The sequence below is a fragment of the Dryobates pubescens genome, chromosome 2 (assembly GCF_014839835.1).
Source record: "Dryobates pubescens isolate bDryPub1 chromosome 2, bDryPub1.pri, whole genome shotgun sequence".
NCBI lineage: Eukaryota > Metazoa > Chordata > Aves > Piciformes > Picidae > Dryobates > Dryobates pubescens.
The window spans coordinates 29,637,961-29,662,013 of NC_071613.1; the positions used below are offsets into that span (position 1 = coordinate 29,637,961).

General features: G+C 41.1%; 1 protein-coding gene across 1 annotated transcript in view; it reads right to left on the bottom strand.

The window, feature by feature from the left end:
* Positions 1 to 24,053, bottom strand: part of ITPRID2 (ITPR interacting domain containing 2) — a 39,451-nt gene that overhangs the window by 9,853 nt on the left and 5,545 nt on the right. The window contains exons 2-13 of the mRNA XM_009899071.2: positions 23,911 to 23,960; positions 23,037 to 23,093; positions 20,328 to 20,364; positions 19,116 to 19,214; positions 18,400 to 18,608; positions 16,797 to 17,491; positions 12,955 to 13,027; positions 7,733 to 7,824; positions 3,692 to 4,912; positions 1,826 to 1,906; positions 1,306 to 1,433; positions 31 to 181 (exon numbers count right to left, since the gene is read on the bottom strand). Coding sequence (XP_009897373.2) covers positions 31 to 181; positions 1,306 to 1,433; positions 1,826 to 1,906; positions 3,692 to 4,912; positions 7,733 to 7,824; positions 12,955 to 13,027; positions 16,797 to 17,491; positions 18,400 to 18,608; positions 19,116 to 19,214; positions 20,328 to 20,364; positions 23,037 to 23,091 — 2,841 coding nt within the window. The 5' untranslated portion in view covers positions 23,092 to 23,093; positions 23,911 to 23,960. The remainder of the gene's footprint in view (positions 1 to 30; positions 182 to 1,305; positions 1,434 to 1,825; positions 1,907 to 3,691; positions 4,913 to 7,732; positions 7,825 to 12,954; positions 13,028 to 16,796; positions 17,492 to 18,399; positions 18,609 to 19,115; positions 19,215 to 20,327; positions 20,365 to 23,036; positions 23,094 to 23,910; positions 23,961 to 24,053) is intronic.

The window sequence follows — 24,053 nt, forward strand, 5'->3', positions numbered from 1 at the left end:
ATATAATATTGTTGCAAAAGTCATACTCACTACATGTGTCTGAGGTCTGTAAGGTGAAGACATGTGTAGACTTCTCAGCTGGTCTTCCAAAGCAAGTAGACGTTCTTCTAACTGCAGCTCTAACTCCTGTAGCTCCATGCGGACAGACTTTCTCAAGCTCTGTAGTTGATCAGCTTCAAATCTATACCAAATCCATCACAAAAAGAACAAGGGCATTCACTGCACTCAGCTGCACATCACAAAGCGGGAACTGAGCAGGACAGTCCCATGAGTAATGGACTTCATACAAGGGAACTCAAAGTGGAACTGAAAATTCCTCTTTTGTGGAAAAATTGGCTGAATGTCTTAGAACAAAAGTATTTTTCCATCTATAAAAACCATGTGTCACTTTATGGAAAAAACTAAACAACATAGTGCATAACAGAAAATTCTCCAAAAAAGTGTGCTTTAAATGCTTAAATAAGTAGAAGAAACTGGCATATATACATATATCTAATCAAATTCCATTTGAAACCAGTAACAGTAAAGATCTCAGTGCAACAGAGTAATTGCACATTACTTCTCTTGTGTGGTTCTAGATTCCCAAGCAGCCAGAGATTCATTTTGGCCAGGATGCCATTGTCTAAGAAGGCCAACAGATTTCAAACATATTTGAAGCAATGGGTCAAGAGCTGATTCAACTAAAGTAAACATATAATCAGTTTTGAAAATTGCTCCAGATCAGCTGCTGCTGCAACTCATGGTGAGCACAAAGAAAGAGATACAGAATATGAAAGCCAGCTGCAGCTTGCTGAGTAGTCACAGTAAACTGGAAAGGCATCTGAACACTACAATATTCATTCTTTATTTACATCTACATCCACCTAAGCTCAAAATCTTAAAGGCTTAACCTCTCCAGTATCCTCTGTTCAAGCATCCCATGATAAAATTCCTTAAAGTCTGTAGCTGTAAAATCGCTTTGGAGAAAGGATGAATTAAGAAAAGAAAAAAAGTGTCATGTAATAAGAAATAGGGATTAGAAGAAAACAAGAGGAAAAAACTCTAGAATGAAGAAGCATAAAGAAGAGATTAAGCACATTTTTGGCAAAAGCTCAGCTCAAGCCCCGTTCAAATTGAACTAACAGATTTCTTGCTCTGATTTTAGGGACAGCAACACATTTCCTGAAGTGCTAAAGTATTTTCTCTATCTTCCTTAAAACAAAACAAAATAAATCAAAACACAAAAGAAGCAAACAAACATAAAACCAACCCAAAAGCCCACCCAAAACCAAAATACCACAAAGCAAACAAACAGAAACATTTTACCTTTCATCTTCTGTCATGTGCTGATAAACTGTTGTTTGTTGACGTAACATAGTCAATTCCAAATCCATCATTTGGGTTCTGAATAAGTTTAGATTGCGCCTTACGACCTGTAGCTCCTGGAAAGTATTCTGGGGGAGGGAGGGGGAAATAAGTACTACATTACATGGAAAAATGGACTGATTAAAATAAATCCTGATCTTACAACCACATTTGCCCAGATGTACCCTTTAAGTCAATCAGAAGCTCTGTAACTTCAGTGTACTACAGAAGCCACGTATTGTGACCTCACATTAATTCAAGAAACAACATTTTTAGATGTATCATACAAGAAAACCAATTAAAGGATTTTCATGTATTTAGATTAATTCCTTTCTAATGTTATTTACAGGATGGTCACCTGTTACCTCTTGAGAACATGGACAAGGAATTGTCCAAACTTAGCACAACTATTGGCACATTTAAGATGTTCCTGTGTTATTTTACTTTTGTTAAGTACGAGTATATAAATACAGTTACTCACTTCATATAGAGGTAGTATGGATGGTCTCTGAGTAGTGTAACCCATGGCAGCTGAAAGATCCTGGCTCCTCATCACTGGGTTCTAGGGAAAAAATAAATTATTTGAGATGGGAAAGTCAGTGATCTCCTCTAGGAACTCATCTTCTCAGATGCACAGAACCTTCAAGAGCAGACACTTCTGTCCAGCAAATATCATATCAGGAAAAGGAAACCTTACAAAATTGCAGCACCACATCTCAAATGAAGCATGTGCACCAAAGCTCTATAATTCAAATGTAGTGCAGGTGAAAAACCAGATTAATCCTATTTCTCTGCATTTTATGCCTGAAAAATCAGTAGTCTCAATTGTCTTAGCTAATTATAAAAAGAATTCCAAAACCACAACTGAACAAGTTAAACTGTGTCCCATTTTCAAATCATGACTACAGTCACATTTGTTGCAGGGTCTTGCTCAGTTCTTAGTTGGCGGGGGTGTTCATTTTGGTTTTTAAGCTCACTACAGGGACCACCACTCTCTGGGCCCAGCTCTCCAGCCAGTTCTTGACCCATTTCAGAGTGAATCTGTCCAAGCCACAAGCTGACAGCTTTGCCAGGAGTTTGTTGTGGCAGACGTTGTCAAAGGCTTTGCTGAAGTCCAGGCAGACTACATCTACAGCCCTCCCCACATTCACCAGGCAGGTAACCCTGATAGTAAAAGGAGATCAGGTTGGTCAGGCTGGACCTGCCGCTCCTAAATCCATGCTGGCTGGGCCTGATCCTTTGGCCATCCTGTAGGTGCTGACTACAGCTTTTCACTGCAGAGCTGGTCACAGAACCACAGCTCACTTCAAGAAGCAGGGCCAGCTGATATAACCAAAATCAGACTGGATTAGCCACTAAATTTTGACACGTGGCAAAATAAACAGGGGTCTAGAAAAGCCCACTACAGCCTGCCACTTGCAGGAGGGAGCAATATAGTGCATGTTTGTTCTTGGGTAAAACCCACAGAAATTGCTGTAGCTCTACAATCAGAGTCTTCATGTATTCACAAATAAAAGTCTGCAACTGCTCTGCGCACGTAGCCTCCTGCAGCAGCTTGCAGGCTCCTAAGTTGGATCACCACCTAAGAGAACAACAGTACAAGGATGGCAGAGGAGAGACAGATGGCAATCAGGAGAGGAATAGCAGGTGTGGCAGAGACTGGTGTAAAAAAAAACAAACAAACATGCATTTTGAACCACTTCTTCTCTGAGTGATGAGATGGATAAAATTTCACATGCTCTGACAAAACTGATTCTTAATAAATGGCTGATGACATCAGGAATATGTTGACTAGCCCCAGAGTTGAAAATGAAAAAGATTGGCACAAAACAGCACAGAAACACACAGGGATCAATCATCATTGACACCATTAGTGGAGCCATGAAAAAAAACCAACAAAACATCAGTTGGATGGAAAGTATGTCAGAGAGAAATCAGTATGTATTCTCAAATCTGAAGCTTATAACCATCACCTTAAAACAATAGCTGATGGAGTACACCGGTCTGCCCTCCCACCCACAAATAGCCATAAAAGTGAAAATGAAAAAAAAAAAACACACACACAAAAAAACCACCACAAAAAACCCCCCAAGAAAACAAGAACATTAAAAAAGAACCATTTGTGTCAACTGCAATAAGAAAAAAATTAAATGCAAAATGAGTGGAGCTTTGTAGAGATGCTCATTTAAACAGAAGCTCCTTAAATAATAGCAAATCACACTTGCACAAAATGTCCATTTTGCCTGATCTGCTGCGCTCAACAAAGAATATTCAGGTTAACATCTTGGTTTTGTAGGGACAAGATATGAAGCCCTTTTGCCCAGGGATGAATTTGGCTTCCTCTTACCTGTGAGAGGTTCTGCAGAGAGTTTCTAATGTCATGTAGGACCCTGCGCAGCTGCATCTCCACAGTGGAGGGTGGGTTGATGGCATGTGGCCGACGAGGAAATCCAGCATACCGTGGAGAGAAGGGAGAGGTGAAAGGGGAAAGCGAGGTGCTGAAGGAAGAGCTGGAGACGCTTGGGACACTGTGGGTGCTCAGTGTCCTCACATGCTCACAGAGTGGTCTGTCTTGCCACTCGGCAGGGAGGGAGTGGAGGGAGCACGTTGACTGGGACATATGTGCTGGTGTGTGCAGCAGACAGCTCTGTACCCTGGTGGGACTGGGCTCCTCAGACAGCCTGTTGGGCCCAGTCTGGGACACTTCTTTTTTGGAAGACGAAGGTGCAATGAACAATGTGGACTTGCACACTGGCTGGCTGGCAGCTGCCTCACCCTCACTTTTGTCTTTCTCAGACACCACTTTCTCATCCTCCTCTAAACGTGTGTACTGGTAGGTGAAAGAAGGAGGACTGCACAGAGTATCTTTCCCTGGGGTTAACTGCACATTCACAGAGGACACCACTTTCACTGGATTCAGCAATGCAGTTGGGAGTGACTGAGAACGCCTTAGAGGATAGCCTGATTCAGCAAACCAGAGTCGCTGCTTCCTCAGGAGATCTTTTGACTTAAGCAGCGTGCGCCCAGCCCTGGAATCAGAAGTGCTGACAATCCTCATCTCGGCTCTTTGCAAGGCAACGTGAACCCTGTCCACAGAAGACTGGGAGGAGCCACCACCACTCAGAGACTCCATCGATTTGAGAATATGGTGCGTGTGGTACTGCGGAAACTCAAATACACTGCCTTCCTCCAGCAGGTCCAATTCTTTTTGCTCACTGGAAATGTCATCTTCTTTAGCACTGACCTCTCCTTGGACTATCTCCGATATATGAGATGACTTGCTTTCTCCTCCTTGATTTTGTTCAGTTTCATAGTCAATAATTTTTCTATCTTCACTTGTTCTGTTCTCAGGTATCCCTAACTTTCGTCTCTCTACTTGAGAGATAACATCCTCTTCATCATCATCATTATCCTCTTCATCATCATCTTCCTCCTCATCCTCAAACTTACTGAAACAGGGCAGTTCCTTGGCTAACGGTGTCTTCTGATCCTCACTGTGCGATGTGACGGTTGTCTCACTGTCACAGCTGTCAGCACTGCTTCCCATACCCTGTAAGGACTCCTGAACCTAGAAAAACATATGGGCCAGCAAAGAGGTGAACACACCAGAGACTCAGCTATGCCTTCATAGCATTCAGGCTAAGACTCCCAAGTCCATACTAATGTAGCATTGTAGTGGAGAGTAGAAAGAATAATGGGAGTTAGTGTGCAAGAAAAACAGCGCCACAGAAGAAAGAAACCATAGCCTCAGATAAGTTAGAAACATACTGAAATGTGGCATCAACACTGGTGGGTTTTTTTTGAAAAAGAGCAAACTATTCACAGATTTTTTTTATTCAACAATAAACTCTTTACTGCCAGAACAGAAGGGGAATGCATACCTAATGTAACAAGTGAGGATAGCTGCAGTGCAGTGAAACTAGCATCACAGGACAACGCTAAGAATGGGAAAACCTGTCTGCCCATACACTTGGCCTGTTTTAAGTCACAGAATTGTATGAGACTGAGAACTTCATGTTAGGCTGTTCATCTCTACAGAAGACTGCATCCAGTATGTTCAGCCTTCCTTCGTTTCTCCATATACTTCTCTCCTATCATTCTAAATCACAGTTTTAAAAAGAGCACATGCATGAGAGAGCTGCTGATTTAATAGGTAACATTATAGGTGGGCATATTTGAGTTGCAAAGCTAATTCCTTAGGCTGTCCTGATTGAATGTGGTATTTACAAGCGGACAAGACATTTTTGTGGTGTGAAGTACAGCCTTGGAAGTCTACCATAATTGATGCATGAACTAGAAATGCAGAGGTTTCCCATTTCCAATTTCTGCAATTCTCACTGCTGTTAGGATATTAACTATTAGGTCCTTCTAGAAGAATTACTTATGGTGTATGTCAGATAATAGCTCCTTCTCCAACTGCCCAGATCTCAGTCTAAGAGGTCATCTTTGTAAGTATGTACTTACATTGCAGTCACTGGCACAGCCACAAATTAGTCTGAAAGCCTGTGCAGGTTCAGATACTGTTCAAGTCAAAGGTCTTAAAAGAACAAAATATTATAATGTTTAGGTGAAATTAGATGTGCTACACGTGTTCATATCTGTCTCTAATCCTCCATCATGTTCACTTACACATCAGGCAAGCAAACCTTCAAGAACCTGGATGGAGAATTCTTCTAGCTTCTTTGGTAACATGAAACTCCACTGCAGAATATGCTGCTCCAATGCCAGAATCTCCCTTAGAAATCTTTCTTTGGGATGTTAGGGATAGAAGGCTATGAGATTACAGGTTTTGAGTTTTCTCGTGAGTTTCAGAGGAGTGCTATAGTTGCAAGAGTCAATTATTTAACAGTAGATGGCACTAACCTACCATACTGTTAAGAAACAACATACACTCCTCCGTATCCCTTTCCTCTTTCCACAGGCTCTCTTTACTAGCTGCGAAGTTCTCATTTCCCCTAGTCTCATCATTCACCTATGTTTTCTGAATTCAGCTCAGCACTTGCTCTGAATAAGGCAGTGATAGTGGCAGAAGAGAGGCTAGCAGCTTCATGGCACAAGCTTCACGCAATTTCAATACATCTTTTCAAAGTAGCATGATAGAAAGCAGAAAAATTTCATCTATTTACAGCCAACACAAACTCCACCAGTCTTCCAGCGAAGGGGTACTCAGTTGCAACATGCTTTTTAATGGACTCTTGAAATCAAGTTGCAACCAATATAAAGGTCAGGAGTGAACAACTCTATTCTGAGTCACCTTTTAACATGCCTGTCAATTGTGGTGCAGCCCCAGTTTAGTAGAGAGCAGAATCAGTATCTTGGACTACTACACTCATAATAGACACTCAGGCTCATGATTTCCTTTCCTTTATTCACTCTCTTGCTCTTGGAAAGTATAAGCTAATGGAAAAGCAATGTTGATGGATGAGGAGGGTAGAATCTCTTTCTAGTAAGCGACACACCTATAAAAAATGGTTGGTGCACCAAAAGGGAAAAAAAGCATAAAGCACCATAACTAAAAAGTTCAGTAGCTGCAAGCCACAGAAATTAAATTACTGGTGATATCCAGAATCCCATTTTTGTATTCCTCCAGACTGTACTTTAAGCCCCTAACATCTAACCAATGGCCTTGAGGCCAGGATCCAACTCAAGCTTTTCATCTGGCTGATTGATAAGCCATCCAAATCGTGGCTGCTATTGTGTGAATCTTTGAGGAAAGGCAAGAGAACACCTCTCAGGTAAAACACTGAGCAAACATGCATATTGGGCAGGTATCTAAACACTATGCTGGAACAAAAGCCTCCCTTCCCAAGATGTGCATGCAGTCCCTGGTCTGTATCACAGGAAGGTCTGGGACTGAGATCAAAGGAACTGGAACAAGAGCGTGGGAGATCAAGTTCATCTAAATAATAATATACCTTCACCTTAAAGGTAGTATGAAATTGTTTTTATTTTCTCTCAGTGCTAACTAACAAAAATAAAATAGAAAACTATACCAAGAAAAAAGAATGGAAAGGCAAAAATGATACAAGAAATTAGATGATCATCAGAAAAGCTATAATCTGTCATAACGTTAATCTCAATCCACTGCACTCATGAAAGGAATAGACAATGATTCCAGAATCTCAGTCAGTGAGAACAGATTCATCAGAAACAGAAAATAGGACTTACTGAACTCAGAGCTTATTCCATACTCAAGTATACCCAGGTTACCCTACCAGAAAGGATTTCAAATTTTACACAGTTCTGTCCAGCTCTGAAAATGAGGTTTTGTAGTATCTAGAGTGACTATCATGATAGCAGTCAAACATCAATACTCCTCCTGCCCTCTCCCAGTCCCTACTGTTTAATAATAATCAGTAATATTTTACCCACAGTACAAGAACCTTACCTGAAGCTGATTAAATGGAGAACAATCTGTGGAGGAGTCTTCAGCAAAGCCACTACTGTCAGAGTGCTGACTTGCTGTCCGTAACAGCTGATCTGTTTATAACAAGCAAAACCCAACCCTAATTACTTTACAAATCACATTCCAAGACCAATTACACTGAACACACACTTTCCTTTTACATCAAAGTAACATTAAGTGGGTAACACAATTCCTTTTCAAGTCCTACTTTGAGCAAATCAGAGAAACAATTAGTTTCAAGTTCAATCTCTTCTCATGCAAAGCCCTACTTGTGAAACTTCAAGCAGCAATGGAAGAGGAACCATCTTTTACATTTTTGTTTCCTGTGCTGTGGAAAAAAAACAACACTGCGGATGTTGCCACTACTGCAGTTTTCTTTTCACATAACTGAACCACTGGTTAATTCACATGCAGGCAGGGGAAGAGTTGCTGTTGTATTGACAGGTACAGATTTGTCACTCCTCCCAATTATGAAGATAAAGCCGATTGCTCATCTCCTGCCAATCCACTCCACTCCACACACCTGGAGGAACAGTAGCAAATGAGCAGAGATGGGATGAGCAGGACTTGGGAAAACCACTAGAGACGGTCCTTCACTGGTTTAGCAGACAAATACAAGTTTTCAGCCTCTAGTTTTCAGGGGCTTGGAGATGGGATGAGATCACAACAGCCTGTAGGCCCCAGACCTCTGCATCCTCCACCTCACCCTGAGGCAAGAGCTTGCTTCTGTCTCTTCCACAGCTCAACGCCGAATTTTGCCCCACATTCCTTCAACCATTTAACTGTCATCATATCATTAATCCCAGTTCACAGCTCAAAGCATTGGAATGCATTATGAAAACTGTTTAGAAACTGTTGGATATTCACAACTAATTTTTTTTTAGTATTAATTTTGATGAACTAAATAAAAAATAAAAGCCAGGAGAGGCAAACTGCCCATTAAACTTCCATATCAGCAATTTCACACAGCTTTTAGGGAGTGCCTTTCAAACTGTACTGTTGTTCTGTTATCATGGTAGCCACAATATCCTGTGATGATAAACAACTTTTCTACCTCAAGACAGACATCCCCACCCAGCTCCTGGTAAAGACAATGGAAATCACTTCCCTGAGAACTGGACTAGCTCTTTCTTGTTATCTGCCCAGTACAATTGAATACGGTTAAAACAGAATAGAATACATAGAATAAACAGCATGCCATGAACAGGTTGTCACTACAGCTGAAGCTGATGGTGAACAGTCACCTTCTTCGGCCTCTCTTCTCTTTTCCTATTTGGTGATTTTTAATTTAAAAAGTAAAGCCTTAGCCACAGGAGAGAGATTCCAACTAGTTCAGATAATGCAATTCACCAGTGTGTGTGCTGGCATCTGGTTTCACATGCATGAAGTTTGTTACTACTCACAAAAAATACTGACCTGCCCTTCTATTTCCTTCTCAGTCAGTATTTCCTCTACAGATATTAAAAAAAGTTACATATATATATATATTTACACACACACACACATATATATGTATAAATATATGTATGTGTACATACATACATTTCCTCTAATCAATTTGTGGTCTCCTTGGAGACACAGTACCAACGTAAGTATCAGTGACTTAGATCATGTTGTACAGCATGTGGACAGTCTAGAGCATAGGCATTCACACCTGCTTCATGCAGGCTGCATACAGATAGGGCTCCCCTCACTTCATCTTGAATGCAGAAAACGCAGCACCAAAGGCTGCACTGCAGGGGCAAATGCAGGATCATGCCTTGCCCTGTATACCCCCACTACAGCAACTGTATCTTCTACAAAAATGCTCACTGCATGATGCCAACCCTGCAGTCCAAAGTTATTATCGATGCTATGTAGGAGAAATCTTCTGAACTAGCGGGAGAAGGCCAGAGGCATCATAGTATGGAAAGCCTGGGAAAAGGAACGATGAATAAAAACAGAAGGAACCATCAAACTCATGTCCCAGTTAAATGGAGCAGAAATGAAAATGTCTCTTGGATTCTTGTTTAGGATGTTTTGCAAAAATAAAAATATCTTTAGGCACTGAATACGTGCCAGAGAAATGCGAGTATGCAGAAATACGTCAAATAAGCTGACAAAAGTTTGAAACAAGAACAGATGATGAAGAAACAAGTCTGCAGCTTACCAAACACAACAGCACAAGTTACCAGAGAATCACCATCAAATAATGCAATCTTTCATCTATTGTAAAGTAACATTCAGCTACCAATGGTTTGTCACTTTCACCAGTAAAAACAGTCCCATCAGGTACCTATTTTACACTTTCTGCATCACTCAGCTGCTCACACAAAAGAAGATAAATAGGTAGAAAATGTATGTGAAGTTTTACTAACATCTGTTTCTTGTGACTGCAGTATTGGTAAAGCTCTAATACACTTTATATTTGATGACATTATTAATAAATTGACATTCCCAATTTGGCTATAAAGTATTCCATTATGGGAATAAATACTTGTTGCCCATTTTTCTGATATTGATCACGCCACCACCCAGCACTGCTGGGAGCCCCACTGCAGAAACTTTTCAGAGTCCCTGGGGATTTCCTGTCTTCTGGGGCAGATAAGCACAGACTCCCACAAATACTAAATCTGTTCCAAATGTTTTCTTCTCACTCCTCCATCTCCAATCTCTTGTGCAGCAGCACCCACAGAGAACTATAAACACAATAATGTACTAAAGACAGGAAGTGCTGATGATGTGCTTTCTCCACTTTCAAAACCTAAATTTTAAAAAGTAATCACTGCTTTTGACTATCATTGTCAGATACCTCAAAAGAAACAGGTCTATTCAAAGTCTCCCAGCACTACTGATGCCAGCAACCAGACACTCACAGTTACAATACTTGGAGAATACTTGGTTCTCTATGCATTTCACCTATATTTCTCTTATTTGTTGGGCATTTTCAGAATGGAAGGTGTGCTCTGTAAATGTCAGGAAGAATTTTGTTTTCTAACTATCAAACCTTCCTTCTAAATAACTTTGCAGCAAGTTTTGTTTGTTTCTTTTATAGTGGACATTTAACAGCCTTGTATGTTTGCAGTGCAAAGCATTTGAAGCTTTATTCTTCTCTACTATGTCCATAAAAAGCCCAGATTTACAAAAATATATCTACATCCTCTGTGTGGATGTAAAGTAGCACTGCAATGTTTATTAAAAGCCTGTATTGAACAGCACTATCCCTTGTAATTGACAAAAAGGTAAACTGGCATGATAAAAAGTACAAATGTATTCCTTCAGGGGAAGCATTCGCTTGGAACAAATTTTGGGGGGTTTAGGTACTTATGTACAGTAGAACCAGCATCATTGAAAGAGATGGGTCCATATGAAGATCATCAGCTAAAGTAACATTGAAACATAAGACTGGTGCTTGTATTTCATGCTGATCCTGACTCAAGAGATTGCCAGTGGGAGTGGCATTTCACATTCAGACACAATGACCAGGATTTTTAGTAAGTGACCATTAACTTTGGATGCCTTCAAACTTGGTGAGTAGCTGCTCTCTGAGAAAACAGGCCTCTACATTGTCTCATGTTAGACAACTTGTAAAAAAACCAAAATTACTACTGTTTTTTAATGTTTTGGATAAGTTCATCACCAAATGTTCTCCCTCTTGGCAATTTTACAGAAACCCATGCAGAACAATGTCCCAAACTATCCACAACTTCTAGATGAAATAAAACATTGGTCTCAGACTTTCAGCAGAAGTGAAGGATTACCATCAGCATTGACACGTGTTTTAGGTAAGTTATAGAAAACTCTAGGCAATACTTGCATGATAATAAAGTGCCATCACTAGTTGATGTCAAGTGTATTCAGAAGTGGATAGGATATATTAGCTGGGAAACATGAACCAGCATGCCCCAGTTCTGCCACACTGTAGATTCACTGCTAGAACTGCTGGTACCTTTCACCAGGCACACACATGATCACCCGAGTTTTTGTTTTGATTTTTTTCTAACCTTGCATGGAGGAAGAAGAGGATAAGATAACTACTGGAAACAGAAAACACAAAACTAGCATTTCAGAAGATGAAATAGTATTTTTCTCCTCCCTGACTGTAGCTCCTGGTTGCTTAATTTGCCTCTCCTCAAAAAACTCTAAAACTGCCGAGCACAGGCAAACAAGACCTGACCCAAAACGAATGCTTCTCTTTACATGTAACCACATAAAGCAAATCATCATGAACTTTAAAATACACCCAAGGGAGAAATGTTGGGAACAGTTAGAGATGTGGTTTCTGGTGGTCCTTCTTGGCAGCCTATGTAACAGAGGAAGAGTAGCAAGTTCAATGCTGTTATGCAAAATGCCACTGAATTAGTAGCACAAGCTATCCCTAGTAACCAGCATTAACCTTCAGCACTTAGTCCAGACCTTTCTCAACCACATAAACACAAATTCATTTGCCAGTTCACAAGACTGTCAGTTCATTTGTGAAAAGGCAAATAACATGATCTCTGTTTCTTAAGGCAGGCTTTTCTGCCTGTCTTCAGTATTCAGAGATGTTAGTTGTGTTTCACCAAGAAACTGCATCACAGCTAAGCATCTCACAGAATGCAACAAGCTCTGTTTCTTCTTCAATTACATCTAAGAGCTAGAGAATGGACTTGGCTTGCCAAAGCTGAACTAAAAGATCAGCTTTGTCCCTTCCTCAAGCCATAAAATAAGAATTTGAGATGAAAGCACAAACTAAGTGAGTCACAAGAGCCAGTGCAGAGTTTCCCCATGTGAAGGACTACAGTTTCCACGTGGGTGCAGGGACACCAGTCTTCTGTGCAGCCTGCTTGCAGATGGAGAAGTCGTGCACAGGAAAAAGCTGCATGTATCGTGCAATTTAGGTTTAAAACATTGTAATTTTAGTTTAAATGGGTATCCTTAATTATAGGATCTGCCAGAGGAAAAAAAAATCCCACACAATCTGAATTAACATTTCAGTCCCTCTAAGCTATTATCAATTGTACAAAAGTGAAAACAGTCAGTGAGGTTATAGGGCTGTTGCCTTGCCTGTAATTTGGTTGCCACTTTGCAGTAATGTTCTGTGATTTGGCTGAAAAAGAAAACCAAATCTTTTTTATTTCTAAAGTAAAAAAAAACTTCAGATGTCTTAAATACCTGAATCAGATTTTCAGAAAAGGATGGCCACTTAGTAGACTGCTATCTCTCAGGAATTTGTTTCTACTCACCTTTCCTTGACTTGGTCACTGTCAGCTGATGAGAAGCTGGAACATGTGGTAGATCCCCCTCTGTACTCTGGATCTATAGGGAAGAAGAGAGGAATATTTTGTCAGGCCAACTGGAATATGACCTCATGCTTAAGAGTGCCCAAGCTATATACACTGCACATAGTGGGGCTTTGTTGTTGGATTTTTTTCCCCTCCAGTCCAACAGCCTTTCGTGATTGGAGTACACTACATCTCCTTGAAGCAATACATTACTCAACAATGCTCCCGTAGGAGAACAGCAATCCTTAGGACAGCACCTCCCACTCACAGCACAGGGTTCCCTTCTGCTCACATTCATCCTGCAAAATGACCTGGAAATCACATCCTGGGATAACACTGGGAGTCTCCAGTTGTCAGAAAACACCTTTGACTGCCTTTAAACTACTCTCTTTTCCATTCTGTCCTCTTAGCCCCTCATTTGAATATAAAGAACAAGCAAAATATATTCAGGAAAAATGTACCAAGAGTTCTACATAAGGACTGTCATCTGCTGCCCTACCAACTATTTCCCACAAGCCACCAACCCTCACAAGCTTCCAGACTTCACCACACTACTACTCATGAAAATACTTCTTGTGTCTTTCAGTACAAAAAAGGAAGATGAAGTATTCAGATACATAAAGATTTCAACCAGGGAACTTAAAACTACTTGAAAATGAATCCTATTACTTAATCACTTTGTGAAACAGACTTACTCACTAAGAAAGCAGTTCTTAGACAACTGTTCAAACAATGAAAAGAATATGCCTAAATTCTCAACAGGGACATCTTTGTTTAGTTCAAAACCTAGAATATGTTTCATCTGCTGTGTGCTGCAGAAAAAAATCCTAATGGTTCACATGCAATTCTACACGTGCAAACCCTGCAGTTTCACTACCCCCAACCCTTCCTTCTAAGGGGCTGCCTGCCTAATTTCAAGATTACCAACCAATGAAATGCTCATCTTCATTTTTTATCAACTTAAAAATGCAAAAATCAGGATACTGATGGTTTTAAGCCCAAAATAGTATATGGCTAGAGAAGAAGCTACATTGATATTATGTATACAGCAGTCACAAGGGTGCATTTTCTCATTTCCAAGGGTTTTACAGTATCACAGTATAACCAAGGTTGGAAGAGACCCCAAGGATCATCAAGTCCAACTTGTCTCCACAGACCTCATGACTAGACCATGGCACCAAGTGCCACATCCAATCTCCTCTTGACTGGATGGTGACTCCAGGGATGGTGACTCCACCACCTCCCTGGGCAGCCCATTCCAATGACAAATGACTCACTCGGTGAAGAATTTTCTCCTCACCTCGAGTCTAAACCTCCCCTGGCGCAGCTTGAGACTGTGTCCCCTTGTTCTGGTGCTGGTTGCCTGGGAGAAGAGACCAACCCCTTCCTGGCCACAACCACCTTTCAGGTAGTTGTAGAGGGCAATGAGGTCACCCCGAGCCTCCTCTTTTGAGAAGTACTTGGCCTGAAATTTTCATAATTACTATGTGAACTCTTGCACTTGCATTACTCTTGCACAATAAATCAAGAGCCTTTTATTCCTTTAGGAGATGACAGCTGCATCAAAGGGGTAAACCCTTATTTTGTCCCAATGCAGAGGAACATAGAAGGGACTCACTATGTAAGTTTAGGAAAACATTCACAATTTTTTTTTAAAAAAGAAAGACTTAAAAAAAAAAAAAAAAAAGAAAAAAAGAAGAGAACCAGCAGGTAATCTTGCAGGCCCTTTGCCAGTTTCCAGTGGCAACATTTTCAGCCTCCTAACAGCTAAACCTTTTCTCATCTAAATACCCTCCACCTCTTGTCCTTGGCTGGAAGACAACATCCTGGCTGCATCCCCTGCACGGTGCAGCTCCACAAGCACACAGAAGCAAATGACCTTCGGGACTGTAATTGGCCACCTCAGGAGTGGATGTTTGGGGGAAATCCTGCCCTGACTCACTCCCACACTAGCTATCTTCACAGCCACAGACTTCCGAATTTCACTCAAACCTCCAAGGCATTTGTAAGCATGGAAAAAGCTTCCTTGATATATCTGTCATCTTTCTTCAGCGTATGTAGGCGCTCCAAGCCCAGCCCAGAAAACAGGAGGAGGAGTTATTGTCACCCATTCTAATACACTTTATTGTTCATTATACTCTGCTTAGAGACACAAGAAAATAAAATAATGCTGCCAAGCACTGTTCTAAAGATACTTCAACAAACCCAAATCCCTCCCTCCCAGGGATCTGCAGGCAGTTGCTATGTATGTATCATATATTAACAAAAATTCACCATGATCCCATCACACATCACATGTTGGCTTGCCCAAACAGCTGTGTTTATGCTCTGGCATCATTGCAGCGTGTCAACCAAAACGTCACAAACACATTGCATTTGGCTTGTGCAGAATTCAGCAAGTCTTCTTCATATCACAACCCTTTAGAGTCCAACTTACTCTGAAAGAAAATGTCATTCCTTTTCCTTTCACGTATACTAGCTGTCTCAACTTTGCACAAGAATACAAAAAAAACAAGAGGACTTCTCTTCTGGGGTATGTAGCAGAACTCATTACCACTCAGACCCTTCCCACTGTGACAACACAAACTGGATCAGGAAAGTTATCTGGATGAAAGCTAAGCCACAAAAAATAAATAGCCCAAAATACACTGGGTCTCTTCTTCCCCTCTCAATTGGTCCAGTCTTTGTTTTGGTTCAGTAGATAGCCAGACGTGGGTGAGGATGCACAGGCACAAACAAGAGACTTTGTTACCTTTTTGTACTTAAGGAGTGTCTTCAACCACAATATTGGTTGATTTAGAAGAGCTTGTAATGACAATATGACACTAGGCAGTATATACAAAATCACCACTTCATCATTCACCGTAAAACACTAGGATTTTCTACACACTTGTTTTCTTCATTCATTTCACCAATTAAATCACAATCCTTCATTTTAAATATCTAATTCACATAGACAAAAAGAAGTTAGCTCCTGAACTGTTAAGAACAACTTCACAATGTGTCCAGAAAAGCATCTACTAATTTAAGTTCAGATAGAATTTACAATTTAAGGTGTGAATCTATTAAAAAAAATAAATAAAAAATTAAGAACTGCATTCCTGAATTTGTAGGCTGCATGTTAACTAGCCTAATAAATAAATCACTTACAGGAATCTGGGAATTAAAATCCCTTTGGGGCAATTAGCAATTAAAAAATGGATACATGCATTTATGAAGATATTAAAAGGCAGCTAGTACAGAATTTGCAACTAAGCAGTCACCAAAGGCACATCAAACAGCAATTTTCCAGGTAACAAAAGTTGCACCTCACCATACATAATAGCCCATGACAGCCTCTTTGCCTTTCCTGTAGTAACAGTCTTTGTCCATCCACAAATTTATCCTTAATCAATAGCAATTATTAAACTGAATTTACTTTTAGGCACAAAAATAATGGCTTCCAGTCACAAATATAAACAGAATAAATATTTTAAATCAAAGCCTTTTATATACAGGAAACCTAGCCTAGATCTATTTCCACAGGAAAAGTTCCTAGCAGCAGTGACTGCAATTACCTGAGCTGAATGAAAAAAAGAATGAGAACTTTCCTGCTGGCTCTCAGGAAAGACAACAGCAGCAGCAAGAAGTTATTTCATTAAGGCGATCAATTAGAGCAACCTACAAAGAGAGACTGACAGCTGTCCTACCACTCAGAATATAAAGCATTCCCTGGCAAACGCACAGGAAGGAACACTCTTCTACTGGCAGCCAGCAAGTTATGTAAACTCTATGCAAAACCAAAGTTACGTGTCTCCGCCTACCTCTTCCATCTCAAAGGAGTCCTTCTGCTGCACCATTAGATTCATTATGGATGGGTTTGCAAGGGGAGCACAGGAGTCTCTTCCTGACAATGCTGAGGGCAGCCTTTGTGTTGAGGCACTGCTGTTGGACGAACTGGAACTGCTGCTGAGGCCTGGCAAGTCCATAAGACCAAATTCTTCACACGGTCTCTCCTGGGCACTTGTGGACCTGCTGTTTTGTTCTTCTGCTGGAGGCACAGTACCCTCTTGTTTATCACCAGTCCCAGCAGGAAAGTTTGCAGGTTTATGCGTGTCCATAGCACTTGTCTGACTATTGGCTAGCTCTTCTTTTACAGTAGCCAAAAAAGAGGAAGAGTCCCTCTTTTTAGAGAGTTTTGGTAATTTAGATTCATTTTTAACATCACTTTCCTCACTCCCTGATTCTGCTAGACTTGTCCCTTTTTCAACAGGTGAAGGAATTGAGCAGCTGCTACCATCAGCTTGCTGTGTGCCGTACAAGTTGAGCTTTGACAAGGTCTTCATTAGCCGACTAGCTGTATTGCTGCGATTTAAAGGAGGAGGGCTGGATGCCTCTTTGCTGGAAGAGACTGAATTCATACTACCAATTTTCTGCAAAGGAGTCCCAGAGACTTGAGAATACAAAGAAGAAAAAGCATTTGCCACAGTAGTAAGCACTTCAATCTGACGGAAACGACCTGCACAGGAATGAAACATAGAGAGTTTACAAGGACACATGCTGCCATTGCATCCCAGACCTGTTGATCCATCTATTTCTACACAATAATTTGAGTCTCAGAGGCAGCTCTTCATATCTGAAGAGGGAATTTTCATTCATTCAAACCTCTTCCCATCCACACCCCCAAATCTCCTCATACATATATCATGGGCCCCAAAGATTGCCTGAACACTGCCTAGCCCTGTAACACAAAAGTGATACCACATGGTATGAAAAAATGGAAAAAGCCTTTCCAAGAGTCTCTACCAAATGTACAAGATCATGGAAAGCTCTCACAAGTGAAAAAGGGACACGGGTACCAAAACACAAGTTTACAAAGTGCTTGGAAGAAAAGGGTTACTTGTATTGTGCTCTCCATCTACAAAAGGATGTTTCAGCTATGCCCTCGCTTCAGAAACCACTTACTACTGACCTAACAAAGCTCCTGCCCAAGTCAATAGAAATAGTGGCCCAAATTTCAGCACTGACAGAAGCAGGTCACCACCGAGAGCTTTCAAAAATCACACCCAGATACTGAAGAACACAAGAAACAGAGGGATACTGCCATTTGTTCCAGCATTCAAATGCTACAACAGAAGACAAGCTTAGAAGCCACAGATGGGAACAGTACCAAACCCAGAAGGCAGTGTATGTTACAGGATGCCCTTCATTTCCATTCCCCACTACAAATCCCTTCCCCTCAATCCAAGGTGTGCAACACTGAGGGTCACCTCTTATCATATATAAACCAACCAAGGGGCTTATTATGGATTCTGAATGCTATTAGGTCTCTAGGCTGTAAAGAATGTTTGCCAGAATATCAGATATACACATTCTTTTGGAGTTTGAAAACTTAAAAAATCAATGTTTCTTCAAAACCATACTTACTTGTCAAAGCAAAATTTGGATTTTCCACTTCCATGCGCTGTATTTGGGCATTCAAAAACACTTTGATATCTATCCCTCTAGCAAATGATGATGAATTAAAAAATCTTGCTGGAATTTTTGAAGCAATATCTGGTTCATCTCTTCCAAACCCAAGGTTATAGAGCACTTCTTCAGGATCTTCTTCATAAAGCTCCAGTAATTCAGAAACACTAGATAAACGAAAAGATGTTTACTATTTACTTGTCTCCTTTTAAGACCCAGTCATTTCCATCCAACTGCTAATTCAACCCAGTAGCCAGCTTGGCCTATTGAACTTTTCATTCCAAAAGCTTGGCCTACTTTAGGAAATAATTGGTGGGGACCTCTGCATCTGAAGTTCTGGTTCCCATCACCACAGCCATTAGCCCAGACACATCTCTAATCCAATCCTGTAATTTATGAAGTCAGCCCTTACACTGCAGAGGTCTGATTTTAAAAAGTTGGTAAAATTTCATTTAGGCCTGTTTGTTACTATTTACTGCAAATCACAACTGGAAACAGATAAAAGTTTTTCAAGCAACCAAATGAAAATTCCCTTCTTAGCTACTAAACGCAACAATGCACATAAATCGAGCCAATTTCTATTTAACTGAGGAACAGAAGTAAGTTTTGCCAGTAAAGCACAGCCAAATTCCACTGAACTGCGCCATGACCTTCAAAGCATAGTACTCTTTTACCTTGAAACAGTTGCACTGCTTTTTCCAGACCCAGTAGAGTTCATACTTCGCCCCCTCTGATGGAACTGCAGCCTCCTCTCCTTTGCCACCACACCATTGCTGTCAACATAAATGGAGAAGACCTCTATGATAAACCACTTTCATGAGAGGACTCAATTCTCCATCTGGGATGAGAGCTAAGCCGGCACTGTTGAATTTCTCTTTTCCCTGTCAGTATTATCTGGTTTATGTTAGCCATGTCATTTACTGAAATACAATAACAAAAGTGAACCCTGGGATGCCTCAGCACAAATGTACACAGACAGTAAGAATTTCAAGGCAAATGTAAGCTTAGAAAACAAATCCCCGATCTCTTCTTGCTGCTCCACCCTCCTTGATCTCACCCACGACCAGCAAGAAAGACCAGCCTTGGGTGAGTTGCTCTGCTCTGCCCTTCCTGTGCTGCTGCCTTGCCAAGCGAGACCACCTCTCCATGACAGGGCCACCTCTTCATGCCTCTGGTACCCTGTTACCCCTCAAGCCCAGCTACTACCATCAGAGCAAAGCTGGGAACTGCCCTGGAGGTGGCCAGGGAAGCTGAAGAGGCTCCAAGTTGGAGGAAGCTCCAACCCAGGCTGTCAGCCAATTTCTTTCCCAATCTCAAGTTATCTCCTCCCTGCATCTGGAGGAGCCATCACAGCATTAAGTGATACCTTGGGCTTAAATGTACTACCACTGCCAATCTCTCTAGAGGACAAAGCTTCCCAGGTAAATCTTACTGTACAAAGCTCTCCCTGTACAGAAGGAGCCTCTCTCTCAAAAGCTTTTTTTTGTTGTTTCCCCCCATTCCCAAAGGACATCTGCTCTGAAAGACAAAAATAATTTTCCCTTGAAATTTCTTAAATGGTGAGCGATCACTAAGGCAAAGAAAGTAAACCATACTAAGTTACCTAGATTGGTCATTTCTCTGTTTTCCTCCTGCTACCCCAAAATCTATATCAGGTCTTCGGAAGAATAAAATCCTGCTTTTCATTTTTTGTGCCCCCCCCACCCCCCGCATCTCCCAATGACTGTTTCTGTGTTACCAGCATATTCTACTTCCCTCTCACAGAAACAGACATGAGCTGAAGACCTTTAGCCCTGAGGTAGCCTCCACAACTTCCACTGTTCCTTCTCTCTCCCACCCTCTAGTAGAAATATTTCCCTCAAGTAAACAAAAAAAAATACGTTTACCATGTTTCCACTTGGGTATCACTCCGCAGATGATTAGCTGTAGAAAAACAAGAAGTTATACACAGACCTCTTCAGAATCACACTTCCCACACCAGTATGGAGAAGCAGGCAGTGAGCATGTTTACCAACACTCCCACATAAGCCAGATTTTTGTCTTCCTATATAAATATTCATGTCAAGCGTTTCTAGTAGATAGCTGATATAAAGATGATCTGACTTATTCAGGCTTTGTTTAAAATAAAATCTCACACAGGCACATATTTACCTACTGTCATTAATCACAGTAATGTGTGGTAAGTTAGTAATTGTTATATAAACCATTTACCACTTTACAGTTGAAGATGCGATTACCAGCTGCTTGGCTGTTGCTGGCTGGGAAGGAGAGAAGGAGATGTGGGCATGTGAGGATTCCTCTGGTGGAGGTAAGTAAAAGACATAAGAAATGCAGCTGGCCCCAAAGCAGGTAATGAGGCTATATTCATTACTCATCAGATGGACTGCTCTTAAAGCCACCCAGCTCCCTAAACTATTCAATATGTGGACAAGAGATAGGTGAAGCCTGTGGTGCTGAAGGGACCAGTAGCCACCCTCAAAGTCAAGAAGGCTCTGGAAGGAGGCCAGCCACCAGGTACTGAGCACCTAGACAGCAGCCTCTGGCAAGGAAGTCAGCAACTTCTGCACCTGGATCAACCTCACTCCACACAGAAATCCCAGGCAGCATTATTCTTTCTGAAAATCAACACCCTGTCAAGTCAGAGTTGACCCCCATCTTTAAATTATGGGTTCCTCAAAGGGGCAATTCAAGCAAGGAGCATACATCTATTATTGGAGCCCTTAGAATTAGCTACAAAAAGGGCAAAGTGATGTTAAACACGCTGCCAGGAAAACCAAAGCCCTGTATCCCCACTCACTGTGCCAGGAGGGTACAGCCAGCAACTGAGAACAAAACATGGAAACCTCACATCTCTCTTCTTTTCAGAGTCACCACAAAAGAACTTAAATGTGTAAGAAACATAGATGCCACATCTCTTCTTTAAAAAAAAAATAATCTTGCCTAGAATGAAGGTAAGCCTAACTATATGGATTGGCTGGTGACTAGTTTGAACTGTTCAACCATGTTTTTTAACAGCTCAGTAGAGGGCAGGGGTTACAAAACCTGCCCAATGCCCTCTGCACCATTCACACAAGGCTCTGGTCTGTAACTGGATTCTGGCAGTCCCAGATGCACAAGGGCAGGCCTTTCACACCAGACTCAAAGGGGTTGTCTGTTTGCCAGGGCATGCAGCACTGCTCCAAGTAGCCCTTGTTCTCAGATGGGAAGCAAATCCCAGCAGAAACACCCACATCCTTACCCAGGCAAAAAAAAAAGCAATCATCAATTCTAGCATTGGTACTTTTGTTATCTGAAAAGGAGGGAAACAACATTGTGTCCAAAGGCTCATAAAAACAAGAAATCCTTGGGAATGATAAGAAGAAAAAACTGCAAAGAAAGAAGTGATAAGATGTTTTAAAACGTACTGACTCTTGTGCTCTCGGTAGTACACCCAGAGCTTGGATTATCATTACAATGGAACTTTTCCTATGAAATCTTTGTACTGCAGGCAATCTAAGCAAAAAAGGCTGTCAGAAAGAAAATGTAATCCTATTTAATCTATTGCAATAAGGGACTCATTTACTGCTACTCCATAATTATCAGACCAAGGTCATTATTAGATCAAGTGTTTTTCTAAGAAGTCCTGCATCTTTAAATATTAAAGATATTTCTTTCCTCTAGGATCTGCCCCACTACTTTGACACTACCAGCAAGACTGCTGTGGAAAAAAGGGCTTTCTATTATGTAAGTTCTGACACTTTTCAAGTGCTGCAGTTCAAAAAAACATTAAAAGGTAAAGGGGGAGAGTGGTTCTGCCTTTTTTTTTAAACACTAAAAACAGATAGTCTTACATCCCCTAGCCTGCAGAAAACCCCAAGCCCCAGTCTGTGACATCATTTTTTGACATTTTATTTCAAGATGCTACTGTTAGAACAGGATCCCCAGTGCCTCTGTTTGTTTGTTTACAGATCAACAGAAAGGTGAAAAGTCTTTTTCTACAAAGAAGTCCACCATGAACAGTCACATCTCCTTCCCCTTAAAAAAGGGAAGAGAAAGGCAGCTAGAGACAGCCAAGTGTATATGGTTGCTAACCCAAAACACTTACTTTGCTTTGATTCTTTTCTTGTTTAAAAGCACTTAGCTCTTAAAGGGTTTGCCTCTTGGCTGACAGAATTTCATTCCTCCTTTCAAAAGCCCATACATGCCACTCCCAAGGGATTCTGTGGAAGTGGGCATGCACGGCCGCCAAGAGCAACCCACGGATAAGAAGAACAAGTAGGAGAAACTACTTTCTCACAGCCTCAGTGTGTGCTCCAGCCTATGCCGCTGCTGCTGCCATTAAAATGAGAAAGCAGATGCGAATTCAGGGCTGCCTCTGACCTTCAACTTAGACCAGCATGTTTAACACCAGCAACAGTCTAATACACTCAAAAAAAATACATCTCCCTGCATTTTCTTACATGATTCATGCTGGTTTTCTAGCCAGCTTTATCAACTGTCTTTAACCAGAAGGGAAATGTTTTTAAAATATATATATATATATATATCAGATGACCGAACATCATTTAAAACTGTTGTTTCTAGGAAAAAGGGAGTCATAAGCCTGCCACACCCACCTTCAGCTCCCAGGGATAAGTCATCTTCAAAACTTCCTCCATTTCTTACCAGCATGCCTGAAAACATACAGTTAGCAGTTCAACAACTAGAATGCTGCAGCATTTTCCTTCCGACAGCTCAAGATACTACCAAGGCATTTCAGTTGATACAACAGGATATAACCAGACTATGCCTATAATCCCTGCATTACTCACACAGAAAAACAGCTCTAACAAGAGAGAAGTTACATTTGAGAACATAGAAAAATTATCTTGAAAGAGAACAGCTAAAACATTGCTTTATTTTTGTGCTCAGAAACAATCCCCAGTCAACCTGCAAGAAAACCAACTGCAAGTGGGAGTCTGGAGGTACCACCCAACACATCTGTGCCTCCTGCTGCTACATTATCTATCTTCCAGACATCTTACCAGGGAGATCCAGAGTATAAATCCATCTTAGCCATTCCCCGCTCTCCCTATACCAGATTAAAAACTGAAGACTCCAGGCACAGCAAGTAATTCCTCTGCACCCTGTCACTACCTGCACATTCTCACTGTACTTTGAACTTTATTATTCAGACCTGCTCAGATAGTAAAATTTTTAGGTGTGGCAGCCAGAGCTGTTAAGAGACTGCCTAATGCTCACCAGTTCAGAGAGGAAATTACAGCCTCCCTGTTCTGTAAAACTTGGAGGGATTTTTAAGTCTCCAGAAAGACTCATTCAGGATCTTTCCCCACTTCTCCAGTTTCCCAGGCACAGTTGCTTCACAGTGAAAATAACTTGGCAATGCCAACTAGGCTGTGGTTTGCACTGCTGCTGAAAAGCTGAGGCTTCAGGTGAATGTCCACGACAGCACAGTTCCCACAGCAAGAGATAGGTAAAGTCTTTCCTTACCCTTCAACAGAGGATTGCTTTGCTCATCCAAGGAGGCTCCCAGAGGCGTTCTGAAACCACAGAAGAGATTAATACTACTTTAAAAACTTGCTGCTTCATGTCCTTCCTTACAGTGTGTAATAAGCTTGTGATAGCAGCAGTTG